This window comes from Entelurus aequoreus, linkage group LG12, assembly GCF_033978785.1.
Source record: "Entelurus aequoreus isolate RoL-2023_Sb linkage group LG12, RoL_Eaeq_v1.1, whole genome shotgun sequence".
NCBI lineage: Eukaryota > Metazoa > Chordata > Actinopteri > Syngnathiformes > Syngnathidae > Entelurus > Entelurus aequoreus.
Genome location: NC_084742.1, coordinates 29,901,952 through 29,915,388, shown reverse-complemented (window position 1 = coordinate 29,915,388; position 13,437 = coordinate 29,901,952). Strand labels below are relative to the sequence as shown.

Genomic DNA, 13,437 nt, shown 5'->3' with positions numbered 1-13,437 from the left:
AACGCAGAGACTTCATAGGGAGACCGAGGACTAGACGGACCCGGGATAGGGGAAGCCAGCTTCAAGGGTTACATATATATATATATATTTTGTATTCTATTTTAGTTACTTTGAATTTATAACACCCTGGCGCTGCTTTGTACTCTTTTGTTTACTGTTTTTTACTATTTGTGTACTTATTTTGATTGTTTCTTGTCTGTTTGTAAATGTTGAAATTTATAAATAAAAGTTAAAAAAAATGCATACAATCTGACTTTCTTGCATCAAATTCAGGCCACATCGGGAGGTAATCTGAATCCGATTGGTCTTTTCAAAAGTGACTTCAGTCTAAACGCAATGTGAACCGTATGTAAGTTTTTCGTCACCTTTGGGCAAGATACGTCATTCGTGTGCGCGGGGAAAGATGTTGCCCGCCAGCGGAAGTGGACACTTTATCACAACATCCGGTTTCGGTGAGCAAAGTCTAATTTTTGACTTCCGAATATTCGGTGCATCACTAGTCAATAGTGCACAAATAATAGGCTATACGTAATATATGAATATATATTTTGATGCCGAAGAAATAGCGATTGTAGAAGAACCGGAATTGACGCGGTGTTGCTTACATATACATATACACACATATATGTACATTACATTACTTTAATTACATTTCACGTAAAACATATATGTTTAAGGTGTGGCGACCAAATCTATGGTGGCGATTTTTATTTTATTTTGTAGTAGTAGCGACTTCCTTGTTCATTTACGGAATCCGGTCAACTGTCTTTGTGTTTACTTCATCGAACTGCGCATGCAAGTGACATTGGGGGCTGTTTTACACTGGAGCCTGATAAAGATCACATTTTACTTGCAGTGTAAACGTATGTCTTTAGTGAGGCTATACTGCGTTCAAAAGTAACAAGAATGAAAATGGTCACCGGGCGGACTCTGGACAGGATTTACTTGGCGGTAAATTGACGTTCTTTTTGCGCAAAATGTTTTATTTAGTAGTGGTTTAAACTTTAGCTAGCTAGCTAGCAAACTGCTTGGTTTTGTAGCGTTCCCTCTCAAGGAAAAAACTTTCTGTTAATATGTTTTTTAATGTTTTAGAAAAATAATAATATAATAATTATATTACTGAGGTATAAACTCGGACATCAATTTAAATATTTGACCTGCTTTGTTGCATTTGTCAGGTGTTGTTGTCTGTGGTGCTCCTTTCATGGTCATACGTCATCTATGCCAGCACGGTTGCAGCTCAATGGCTGCTGGAAGAGATACCCGCCCCTCATGACTGAAGAAGAGAAGGCAGTCATATTACAGACAGGAAAGATGGGAACAGGAAAAGTTCCCTGGTTGGTGTGCGATCCCCCTGACACAAGCAAACCACAGAGCCGTACCAAGTTCCACGATACACAGTAAGTGGGGTACAAGAAGTGTGCCACGCCATATCCTCAGTAAACACAAACACTGCAACCCAGTCTTTGCCTATAGGGATTAATGGCTCGTGATAGTGCCAAGGAGAAGCCAGAGCTTGAAAACCCTTTTCCCAGGTTGTAGTCTCCTGTTTGGTGTGTCTCAATTGATGCACTTCTGTATTTACACTTCACCTTTTAAGTGCAAAAGCTTGTTCACACTGAGAAAAGTACAGCAAAATGCAGTGCACTGTCATTACCCTGATGTTGCACTCAAAATGTGGAACATGGTGATAGACACTTACCATCAGGTTGTATACACCTGACTTCAAGTCCGGCTCATTAGATATGCGAGACTCAATGCGGTGGTCAAACAAGCTTCTGTTGTCATAGCGTTCTGGGCACATTTTAGCCTTTCTCAAAGAAAAATACTACATGCCTGCATTGTTTTAGGCTGTTGGGAACATTCAAATCACGAAAAGGATAAAAGTTTATTCAAAGTTCCTCAAGAGGTAATCAAGAAGGGGCAAAAGAGTGCAAGATTTTACAACACGACTAGAAAAGTGGCAATCTTTTTAATAGCACTTCAGTCCAAGGGAGCAAAGTCGAAGAACACACAAGTTTGCAGTGATCCCTTTGTTTGTTTGATATACTTTAAAAGTTTAGTATTTCCCATTGTAAATCCATTAATTTTATGTTACCAAGCGAGAGACATATAATGAATGAACTCGTACAGCGGGGCGCCAGCAAACAAATTGTATTAAACAGATCGCTCAACAATCCAAATATAACACTCACAAGCTACCTTGTTCCATAAATCCCACTTATTTGCACCTATTCTTCGCAAAGGGGCAGTATTTGCTTTATTTGTTGGGCATAACAGCTGGCGTTGTGCAGCACCAACCCGGAAATAATGGATGAGACGCCAGCTTGAAGTCTTGCGACAGCTAGCTGTTCAAATAGACCAGTACAAAGTCTCAAGATAGTTTGTAATTAAGTTAAATCATGAAATGCAACCTTACTCGAGCAAAAATGATGCATGATTTATCCGGGAGACTCTTGATAACAATGTCCTTGATCCAGCCACACACAAATAAGTTGTAGGCTTCCATGCTTTTCTAAGTTTTCATCTGTTTTGTCGCGTAGAATGACGTCTGGCGCCCCAGATAGTTCGACATGTCAGGGAACTCCACCAACAGATAATCCTTGTGATCACTCGACAAATCTTTTTTAGATAACTTAGGAATCGATTCTATTGCATAGTTAGATTTTTTTTTTTGCTTGTATCTGCTTTTACTGTTAATATCTAGGCCCCTTGGGTACTCGGATAGTTTGCACGCTGTTTGCTGCACATTTGCCATATTGGTTTGGTCGACCACAACTTCGTTCACTTCTGTTCAAAAGTCATGAGACTGAATACAACCTATGGTCACCATCTTGGCTATGTAATGAAATGTAAGAGACTACCGAACAAAAGGCACACAAATTATATTTATTATTTGGTACTATTGTATGGTTATAATTTGAAGAAAGTTAATGTTTCCAAATTTCCTCCCTAAAAATTTAACAGACACACCCAGTAGGAGGATAGGCTTGAGGAGCTGGTCCAGGAGGTGGAGGTGCCAAATGATGATGAGGAGAGGAGGAAACACAGCACTGATTGAGAACACTCACTATGCATTTTATGGTAAACAAAATGGACCAAAGATAAACTTTTCCAGCATTTTTTTTATATCGTGAAACTCCTTGCGCATTTCAACACTTTAACCTTGTTTTGAACTAATTTCCACTATTAAATACAAATGATCAAACATCCAAATCAGCTTTATTGGCCAGGTATGTTTAACACACAAGGAGTTTGATCCCTTTTTTTAAATGCATATTTATCCGGGAGAGTCTTGATACCAATTTCCTTGACCCAGCCACATCCAAAGAAGTTGTAGACCTCCATACTTTTCCAAGTTTCTATCTGTTTTATCGTGTAGAATGACGTCTGCAGCACCAGTTTTATGTCTGGGAACGCCACCAACGTATAATCCTTGATATCACTCGACAAATCTTTTTTTGATAAAGTATAAGGATATATTCCATTGCATATCCATCCATCTTTCGCTTATCCGAAGTTGGGTCGCGGGGGCAGCTGCCTAAGCAGAGAAGCCCGGGCTTCCCTCTCCATAGCTACTTCGTCCAGCTCTTCCCAGGGAATCCTGAGGCGTTCCCAGGTCAACTGGGAGACATAGTCTCTCCACCGTATCCTGGGTTTTCCCCTTGGTCTTCTTCCGGTCGGACGTGCCCTAAACACTTCCCCAGGGAGGCGTTCGGGGGGCATTCTGACCAGATGCCCGAACCACCTCATCTGGCTCCTCTCGATGTGGTGGAGAAGCGGCTTTACTTTGAGGTCCTCACGAATGACACAGCTTCTTATCCTATCTCTAAGGGAGAGCCCCGTCACCCGACAGAGGAAACTCATTTCAGCCGCTTGTACCTGTGATCTTGTCCTTTTGGTCATAACCCAAAGCTCATGACCATAGGTGGGGATACAGACGTAGATCGACCGGTAAATTGAGAGCTTTTCCTTCCGGCTCAGCTCTTTCTTCACTACGACGGATCGATACAGGGTCTGCAACACTACAGACGCCACACCGATCCACCTGTTGATCTCACAATCCACTCTTCACTCACTTGTTGTGAAAAAGTCCCCAAGATACTTGGACTCCTCCACTTGGGGAAGGATCTCCACCCCAACCCGTAGATGGCACTCCACCCTTTTCCGGGCGAGAACCATGGACTCGGACTTGGAAGTGCTGATTTTTGTCCCAGTCGCTTCACAATCAGCTGCGAACCAATCCAGTGAGAGCTGAAGATCCTGGCCAGATGACGCCAGCAGGACCACATCATTCGCAAAATGGAGACACCTAATTCTGCAGCCACTAAACCAGATCCCCTCAACGCCCTGACTGCACCTAGCAATTCAGTTCATAAAAGTTGTAAACAAAGGGCAGCCCTGGCGTAGTCCAACTCTCACTGGAAACGGATCCGACTTACTGGCGGCAATGCAGACGAAGCTCTGACACTCATCATACAGGGAGCGGACCGCCACAATCAGGCGGTCAGATACACCATATTCTCTGAGCATTCTCCACCGGACTTTCCAAGGGACACGGTCGAATGTCTTTGCCAAGTCCACAAAACACATGTAGACTGGTTGGGCAAACGCCCATGCTCCTTCATGGATCCTGCAGAGAGTATAGAGTTGGTCCACAGTTCCACACTAAGACGACTTACTGTATGTTTCCACGTTGTCTCCTCTCCAGCACACCTGAATAGACCTTACCAGGATGGCCGAGGAGTGTGATTCCACGATAGTTGGTACGAACCCTCCAGTTCCCCTTTTTAAGTAGAGAAAACACCACCCCAGTCTGCCAATCCAGAGGCACCGCCCCCAATGTCCACGCAATGTTGCAGAGCATGCACCACAGCATCCAGAGCCTTAAGGAATGCCGGGGGGATCACATCTACCCCCAGGGCCCTGCCACTGAGGGGCTTCTTAATTACCTCGGCACCCTCAGCGCCAGAAATAGGAAAGTCCACCACAGAGTCCCCAGGCACTGTTTCCTCATTGGAAGACGTGTAGATGGGATTGAAGAGGTCTTCGAAGTATTCCTTCCAGCGATCCACAACATCCCCAATCCAATCCAATCCACTTTATCTATATAGCACATTTAAACAACAAAAATGTTTCCAAAGTGCTGCACAACAATATTAAAAACAATATTAAAGGCTTACTGAAACCCACTACTACCGACCACGCAGTCTGATAGTTAATATATCAATGATGAAATCTTAACATTGCAACACATGCCAATACGGCCGGGTTAACTTATAAAGTGCAATTTTAAATTTCCCGCTAAACTTCCGGTTGAAAACGTCCATGTATGATGACGTATGCGCGTGACGTCAATAGTTAAACGGAAGTATTCGGACACCATTGAATCCAATACAAAAAAGCTCAGTTTTCATCTCAAAATTCCACAGTATTCTGGACATCTGTGTTGGTGAATCTTTTGCAATTTGTTTAATGAACAATGAAGACTGCAAAGAAGAAAGTTGTAGGTGGGATCGGTGTATTAGCGGCTGGCTGCAGCAACACAACCAGGAGGACTTTGACTTGGATAGCAGATGCGCTATCCGACGCTAGCCGCCGACCGCACGGATGATCGGGTGAAGTCCTTCGTCCTTCCGTCGATCGCTGGAACGCAGTTGAGCACGGGTGTTGACGATCAGATGAGGGCTGGCTGGCGTAGGTGGAGCGCTAATGTTTTTATCATAGCTCTGTGAGGTCCGTTGCTAAGTTAGCTTCAATGGCGTCGTTAGCAACAGCATTGTTAAGCTTCGCCAAGCTGGAAAGCATTAACCGTGTATTTACAGGTCCATGGTTTAATAGTATTGTTGATTTTCTGTCTATCCTTCCAGTCAGGGGTTTATTTCTTTTGTTTCTATCTGCATTTAAGCACGATGCTATCACGTTAGCTCCGTAGCTAAAGTGCTTCGCCGATGTATTGTCGTGGAGATAAAAGTCACTGTGAATGTCCATTTCGTGTTCTCGACTCTCATTTTCAAGAGGATATAGTATCCGAGGTGGTTTAAAATACAAATCCGTGATCCACAATAGAAAAAGGAGAAAGTGTGGAATCCAATGAACCCTTGTACCTACGTTACGGTCAGAGCGAAAAAAGATACGTCCTGCATTGCACTCTAGTCCTTCACTCTTACGTTCCTCATCCACAAATCTTTCATCCTCGCTCAAATTAATGGGGTAATCGTCGCTTTCTCGGTCCGAATCGCTCTCGCTGCATTGTAAACAATGGGGAAATGTAAGGAGCCCTTCAGCTTGTGACGTCACGCTACTTTCGGTACAGGCAAGGCTTTTTTCATCAGCGATCAAAAGTTGTGAACTTTATCGTCAATGTTCTCTACTAAATCCTTTCAGCAAAAATATGGCAATATCGCGAAATGATCAAGTATGACACATAAAATGGATCTGCTATCCCCGTTTAAATTTTTAAAAAAATGTTTAGTAGGCCTTTAAAAACAATATTAAAAACAATATTAAAAACAATAATCAAATATTATCCTTAGCTCCACCAATGACTGAATAAAAACAAAAAATAAATAAATATAGAACCAATATAAAAACAATATAAAAATAAATATGATTAAAAACATTTTTAAAGGGAAAAAACAATTAAAACAGTAAATAGAAATCAAAATGTATTTTTAAAAAAACAAAAAAACACAGAGGACAACAGAGGACCACACAACTCACATAGTGTTAAAAGCCAAAAAGCCGACCACAGAGAAGGCCCTGTCTCCCCTGGATTTAAGTCTGGTCTTGGGCACCACGAGCTGGAGCTGGCTCTCGGACCTCAGAGCGTGCGCAGGAGTGTAAATTTGGATGAGGTCCGAGATATCCTGAGGTGCCAGTCCATGTAAAGCTTTAAAAAACAAACAGCAAGGTTTTAAAATCAATTCTAAAATGAACAGGGAGCCAGTGCAAACTCTGAAGAATTGGGGTTATATGCTCGCGTTTCCTGGCCCCTGTTAAAAGTCGTGCTGCCGCATTCTGGACTAACTGCAACCGGGAGAGAGCTTTTTGGCTAATGCCAGCATAAAGTGCATTGCAGTAGTCCAGGCGACTTGAAATAAAAGCATGCATGACTTGTTCAAAAAGGTTAAAAGATAAAAATGGTTTTACCTTTCCTAAAAGACGAAGATGATAAAAACACGATTTTAAAACGCCATTGACCTGTTTGTGAAGTTTAAAATCGCTGTCTATAGTGACGCCAAGGCTCGTGACTTTGGGACGCACATAATTTTGCAATGGTCCCAAGTCAGTGAGGGCCGGACTAAAAACTGAAATTTCCGTTTTTCCCTCATTCATTATTAAAAAATTCTGGGCTAACCAAGCCTTGACGTCACATAGACAGTTGAGAAGGGATGTCAGGGGGCCGTGGCCTTTTGAAATTGGCATATAAATTTGGCAGTCATCTGCATAAAAGTGATAGAACACTCCATGCCTCTTAAAAATCTCTCCAAGGGGGAGAATGTATAGTGAAAACAGGATGGGGCCTAAAATAGATCCCTGGGGTACACCACAGTAAAGCGGAGCAGAAGAAGAGGTGGCGTCCCTCAGCCTGACAGAGAAGGACCTCTCTGACAGGTAGGATCTGAACCACTCTAATGCAGTCCCCCTGACACCCACACAGTCTCTCAGGCGGTCTAAAAGAATTGTGTGGTCGACTGTGTCAAAGGCAGCTGTAAGATCTAAAAGCACTAAAATGGCAGCGCTGCCAGAATCAGACATTTAGAGCAAGTCATTAAAAACCTTTAAAAGTGCAGATTCAGTACTGTGCAAAGCATTGTATCCAGACTGAAATGGATCTAAAGTGCTATTTTCATCTAAAAAAGGCTGCAGCTGCGCCAAAACACATTTCTCCAAAAATTTTGACCCAAAAGGTAATTTGGAAATGGGCCGATAATTTGACAAACTTGTAGGATCAAGATCTGTTTTTTTAATCAAAGGCTCAACAACAGCTCTTTTACAAAAAGAGGGGACACAGCCAGAAATCAAGCTGCTGTTGAAGATGTCCCTAACAGACAAGTCAATAGTGTCCCAGATTTCTTTAAAAAAGCAAGGCGGGACTGGGTCTGTGGGACAGGACAAGGGTTTTAGTTTGTCGACTATTCCTGTAAGCTCAGGCATGGACACAGGCTCAAACTGACAAAACACAGCCGAGCACTGAGTGGCCACATTAAAACTCAATGGAGAACGAGAAAGATTTACCCGAATAGAAGCAACCTTGTCGTTAAAAAAGGAGAGACATTTTTCACAAGTTTCACTTGTCATCTCCAGTAAAGTGGCTGGATTTGGATTAAGAACATAACTAATAGTGTTAAGAAGAACACATGGCTTGCTGATACTATTTAAAATTAAGTCTGACAGATATTTAGTTTTCTCAGCTTTAACCACACTTTGATAATTCCGACAGTTTTCTTTTAACATTTGATAAGAGACTTCCAAGTGATCCCCTTTCCACTTGCGCTCTGCCCTTCGCCACTCACGCCGAGCTGTGCGTGTGGTTTCATTGAGCCAAGGCTCCTGTATTGGCTTTGGACGTATAGCTCTGAGGGGCGCTATACTATCCAGAATCTCAGAACATGTAGAAAGAAAAGAGCACATCAATTGTTCAGTGTCTGCAGAGTGTGGTATACTTTGCATGGAGACAGTGAATAAAGGGGAGAAGGCGGCTGCAGTGTCAGACCTAATAACACGCCCATGACGCACGGCAAGTGGTTTTACATCATACAAACATAACAGGACTGTGATCAGAAAACACCGCATCACCAACAACGACATTGTCAACATTAAAACCATAAGACAGTACCAGGTCTAGTGTATGCCCGCGTTCATGTGTGGAACCAGACACAAACTGTACAAAGTTAAATGAGTCAATGACATTCAGGAAGCTCCTGGATAGAGGTTCGTCTGGGCAGCAGGTGTGAATATTAAAATCACCAACAATAAGGACACGATCATATTTGGGCAGGATTTCGGCCACAAATTCAGAAAAGTAATTTATAAAGTCTTTGTGGTACTTGGGTGGTCGATCCCCAGTCGATGTCAGCAGCACACCGTACCCATTATACACGTTGTTGACAGTGCACTGCTTTCCCCTTCTGAGGCGGCGGATGGTGGTCCAGAATCGCTTCGAAGCCGTCCGGAAGTCGTGCCTCACGGCTTCTCCAAACTCCTCACATGTCCAAGTTTTTGCCTCTGCAACCGCCAAAGCTGCACACCGCTCGGCCTGTCAGTACCTGTCCGCTGCCTCCGGAGTCCCATGAGCCAAAAGGACCCGATAGGACTCCTTCAGTTTGACGGCATCCCTTACAGCTGGTGTCCACCAGCGGGTTCTGCGATTACCGCCACAGCAGGCGCTGATCACCTTGCGGCCAAAGCTCCGACCAGCTGCCTCGACAATAGAGGCACAGAACATGGTCCACTCGGACTCAATGTACAGCGCCTGCCTCGTGGGAATTTAAACTCTCTCTGCCAGACGTACACAGCAGACTCTGACTATGTGTTTGGGCCTGCCAGATCTGTCCGGCATCCTCCCCCACCATAAGAGCCGGCTCACCACCAGGTGGTGATCGGTTGAAAGCTACGTCCCTCTCTTTATCCAAGTGTCCAAAACATGAAACCGCAAATCCGATGATACAACCACAAACTCGATCATCGAACTGCGGCCTAGGATGTCCTGGTGCCAAGTGCACATATGGACATCCTTATGTTTGAACATGGTGTTTGTTATGGACAATCTGTGATGAGCACCAAAGTCCAGTAACAAAACACCACTCTGGTTTAGATCAGGGCAGACGTTTTTTCCCAATCACAGCTCTCCAGGTCTTGCTGCCGCTGTCAATGCGAGCGTTGAAGTCACCCAGTAGAACAAGGGAATCACCTAAAGAAGCACTCTCCAGTTTTTTCTTTTGGGATTCCAAGAACGGCGGGTACGCTGAGCTGCTGTTTGGTGCATAAGCACAAACAACAGTTAGGACTCGTCCCCCCACCCGGAGGCGGAGGGAATCTACCCTCTTGTTCACCGGGTTAAACTCTAACGCACAGGCTCTGATCCCCAGGGCAACAAGTATATCCACCCCCGCCCGTCACTTCTCACAGCTGGCAACGCCAGAGTGGAAGAGAGTCCAGCCATTCTCGGGAAGACTAATTCCAAGTTCCAAATTAAATGAAAATTCCAATCAATACATTTTTGAGCGGGTTGTAGATTCCGTGTTATTTTACAAGAAGATTTGTGAAGAGAAGAGAAGGTTATCCTTCTAGACTAGCCTAGAACAATATTTTAAGAAATGGTAACAAGACAACCACAAAAATGTAAGGACTCAATCTCTTTCTTTTTTTATTATGGTTTTATTTAATTATTGTATTTGATATTTTATAATTGCATTGTATATGTCCTTTTTATGTGTTCTGTATACAGCGTGAGTGATTTGGGAGTTAATTTAGGTATAATATAAGGTTAAGTTCCGACATTCACTATAACTTGACATATATCACAGTCCAGGAAAGGAACTCGTATCCTAAGGACCACATGCACTGCTTATGGTTTTGAGCTGTATGGGGGACTTACAACCTAACCTGCTATAGAGGCAATATGCATTTGAAGATGGGAAACACTATAGACCAGGGGTGGGCAATTAATTTTTACCGGAAGCCGCATGAGCAACCCGAGCACTGCTGGAGGGCCACACCGACAATATTTCAATTAAATTTTGCTCAAATTATTTTTTATATACCATAAGATAGATAATAATAATCATTGGTATCTTTAATCTTTAATCTTAATCTTTAATATTTTCATTCAACCTAACTTATCTTTATACAAAAGCAGATGGCTTTTGATGGTTTTATTTTTAACACTTTCTTACACAACACTTCCTGATGTGTAATACAATGCAAAAATTTCAATTTCTGTCACTTTATCCTGCATCCTCTTTATTGTGAACATAGCACGCCTGTAAGGTGATTGGTGAAGAAGGAGGAAGCGTTGCTGTTGCGGAAATGAGGAGTGAGGATTGGTTTTCCTTTTGGAAAGAACGAGATAAGTTGAGCTGTGTTAGTATAGCATGCTCAATAAAAGTTTAAAAAGAGCATCAGACTTGGTGTGCACTTCTTCTGGACGCTACAATTGATGTCAGAAGTGGGATGAAATGCCTCCCAGTTCGCCTTGCCATCAAACCTGGGAGTCTTCATTGAGGGCGGAATTCCCCCCGTGGCAAGCAGCGTGGCTGCACCTGTAAACGCTGTCTGTCTGTCTCTCTCTCTCTCTCTCTCGCTCTCTCTGTCTCTGTCTCTCTCTCTCTCTCTCTCTCTCTCTCTCTCTCTCTCTCTCTTTGCGGCGAGCTCCTCATGTGGCACGTACCTCCCGATGACGTAGCACACAAACAGTGCAGTATGCGCAAAGTTTTACTTCTGACACCAATTGTAGCGTCCAGAAGAAGTGCACACCAAGTCTGACGCTCTTTTTAAACTTTTATTGAGCAAGCTATACTAACACAGCTCAACATATCTCGTTCCTTCCACACGCACGTCTCCTCACTCCTCATTTACGCAACTCAAGAAGACAACATCTACTTCAGCAGGTCGTTACACTATATTCTTTAAACACAGCAACCTGTGTACCACAAATTAAGCACACGGCTTTACCTTTACTTGGCAGTCCATGTCTTGTTGAAAACACGCCATTCGTCATCAACTTTTCTCTTTTTAGCATCTCGGGGATAACCGGGCATCACTTGTCGCTGTGCGCCTTCCCTCACAGGACATACGCACATATAACACTTTTCAAACTAAAAGCAGCACAGTTGTATTGCATGCACGACAAAGATGTTTTTTTAAATTTATTTTGTAATTTGTGATTGCCGCTGCGCGCACGAGCATACGTCCACACGGAAGTAATACAAGTAACGCTTTTCAAAACAAAAGCAGCACCGTTGTTTTGCACACTCGAAATAGATACTTTTTTAAATGTATTTTGTAATTTATGATTGGCCTCACGCGGGCCGGACAGGGACGTACAAAGGGCCGGGTGCGGCCCGCGTGCCGCAGAATGCCCTGGTCTGCCATAGACCTATATCAGGCCTCTTTGAGCTGTGTGCACAATGTTCACAGGTTTATCTCTGCCAGGATGAGTGTTTCCTTTTATGCTGTAGCAAGTAGTAATATGATCATATCTTAGTTGTCATGACAACCGTCATGGTAGAGATGTGTTTCAGGACGGCAAATCTGTAAGGGCCCCTGACTCTGAACACAAAATAAAATGAGTCACATCATCCAATTAACCTTATGAATTGACGCTTTGGCATTATTTAACTTGAGTATCCGGAAAACCATCATAGGTCCCCTTCAAGGGTAATTAATAATCGAGACCAGATTAATTTTCTTCACTCAACATGAACATTTAATTTGAAGGATAATAACTAATCCATTATTATCCATCCATCCATTTTTTACCGCGTGTCCCTTATTATTATGTATCGAGTGATTCTACTCCAAACTCAAACTGTAGTGGTACATGGGCTCTATCTAGTGGTACATCAAAGAATCACTTTAGTATGTGGAATTCATTATTTTTAATTCATTATTTAAGTACAATGTTGTATTTAAACAGAGTGTTACTGTTCAAACTGTGTGTAATGTTACAGTGGCCATTTTTTTCTTCTTTTAAATATTTATATATGTTAAATAAAACCTCAGCCTTGTTTTTAATGATACATATGCATACTACGCTACTGTAGTTTATTGTTGTTCGTTATGGTGGTACTTGGAGAGCACAAGTGTTTTCTAAGGTATGTGGTACTTAGTGAAAAAAGTTAATCATTGTTACTTATTAAAACATCAAAACACAGTAATCATATTTACTAGTATAGTAATTAATTCAAATGATCCTAAAGTGTGTCTAGGGCAGGGGCAAAGGTCAACGCAGAGTACAGTATAGTTAGGTGTATGACGGAACATGATGTGGATCTAAAAGTACAGGGCGCCGAATAAAAATACAACCAGATACATCCTCATTATTGTTTACGTTCTATCACAAACAAGTAAGACTTTCTGCTTAAGTTTCAAACACAGTTTGAAAGGCAGAATTTATTCGTTCTTCTGTTTAAGGTTTATACTGTTAGTGCTGTATTTCAAGCTCAATCGGACAGGCCAATAAGACCTTGCTGAACTGTGCCTCCGTCTTTGGTTACAACCAATCAAATCACCGCCATGGTTGGAAGTGTACGCCTACTCTGTTTGCGCCCTCCGGTTGGTTGCTGGCCGTCATCACGCAGTCATGTGACTCATGTTTACCTTTTTTCACTTCCGCTTACTGTCTCCTCGCGTCATGTGAATGAGAAGAAGCTAACGAAGCTGACAGGGCGAAATAACCGCGACATTTGCCACACAAACGTACAGAAGCGA

The 13,437-nt window shown here is 42.7% G+C and overlaps 1 protein-coding gene across 3 annotated transcripts in view; it reads left to right on the top strand.

Annotated features, from left to right (window-relative positions):
- Nucleotides 1-353: 353 nt before the first annotated feature.
- LOC133661975 (type I phosphatidylinositol 4,5-bisphosphate 4-phosphatase-B-like) overlaps nucleotides 354-13,437 on the top strand; it is an 18,385-nt gene continuing 5,301 nt past the window's right edge. The window contains exons 1-3 of one of the 3 annotated variants that reach the window (XM_062065590.1): nucleotides 354-452; nucleotides 1,179-1,400; nucleotides 2,968-3,084. In XM_062065590.1, coding sequence (XP_061921574.1) covers nucleotides 3,024-3,084 — 61 coding nt within the window. In that variant the 5' untranslated portion in view covers nucleotides 354-452; nucleotides 1,179-1,400; nucleotides 2,968-3,023. Of the gene's footprint in view, nucleotides 453-491; nucleotides 952-1,178; nucleotides 1,401-2,967; nucleotides 3,085-13,286 lie in introns of those variants that run through there. The other 2 variants (XM_062065589.1, XM_062065588.1) reach the window with 2 other exon arrangements.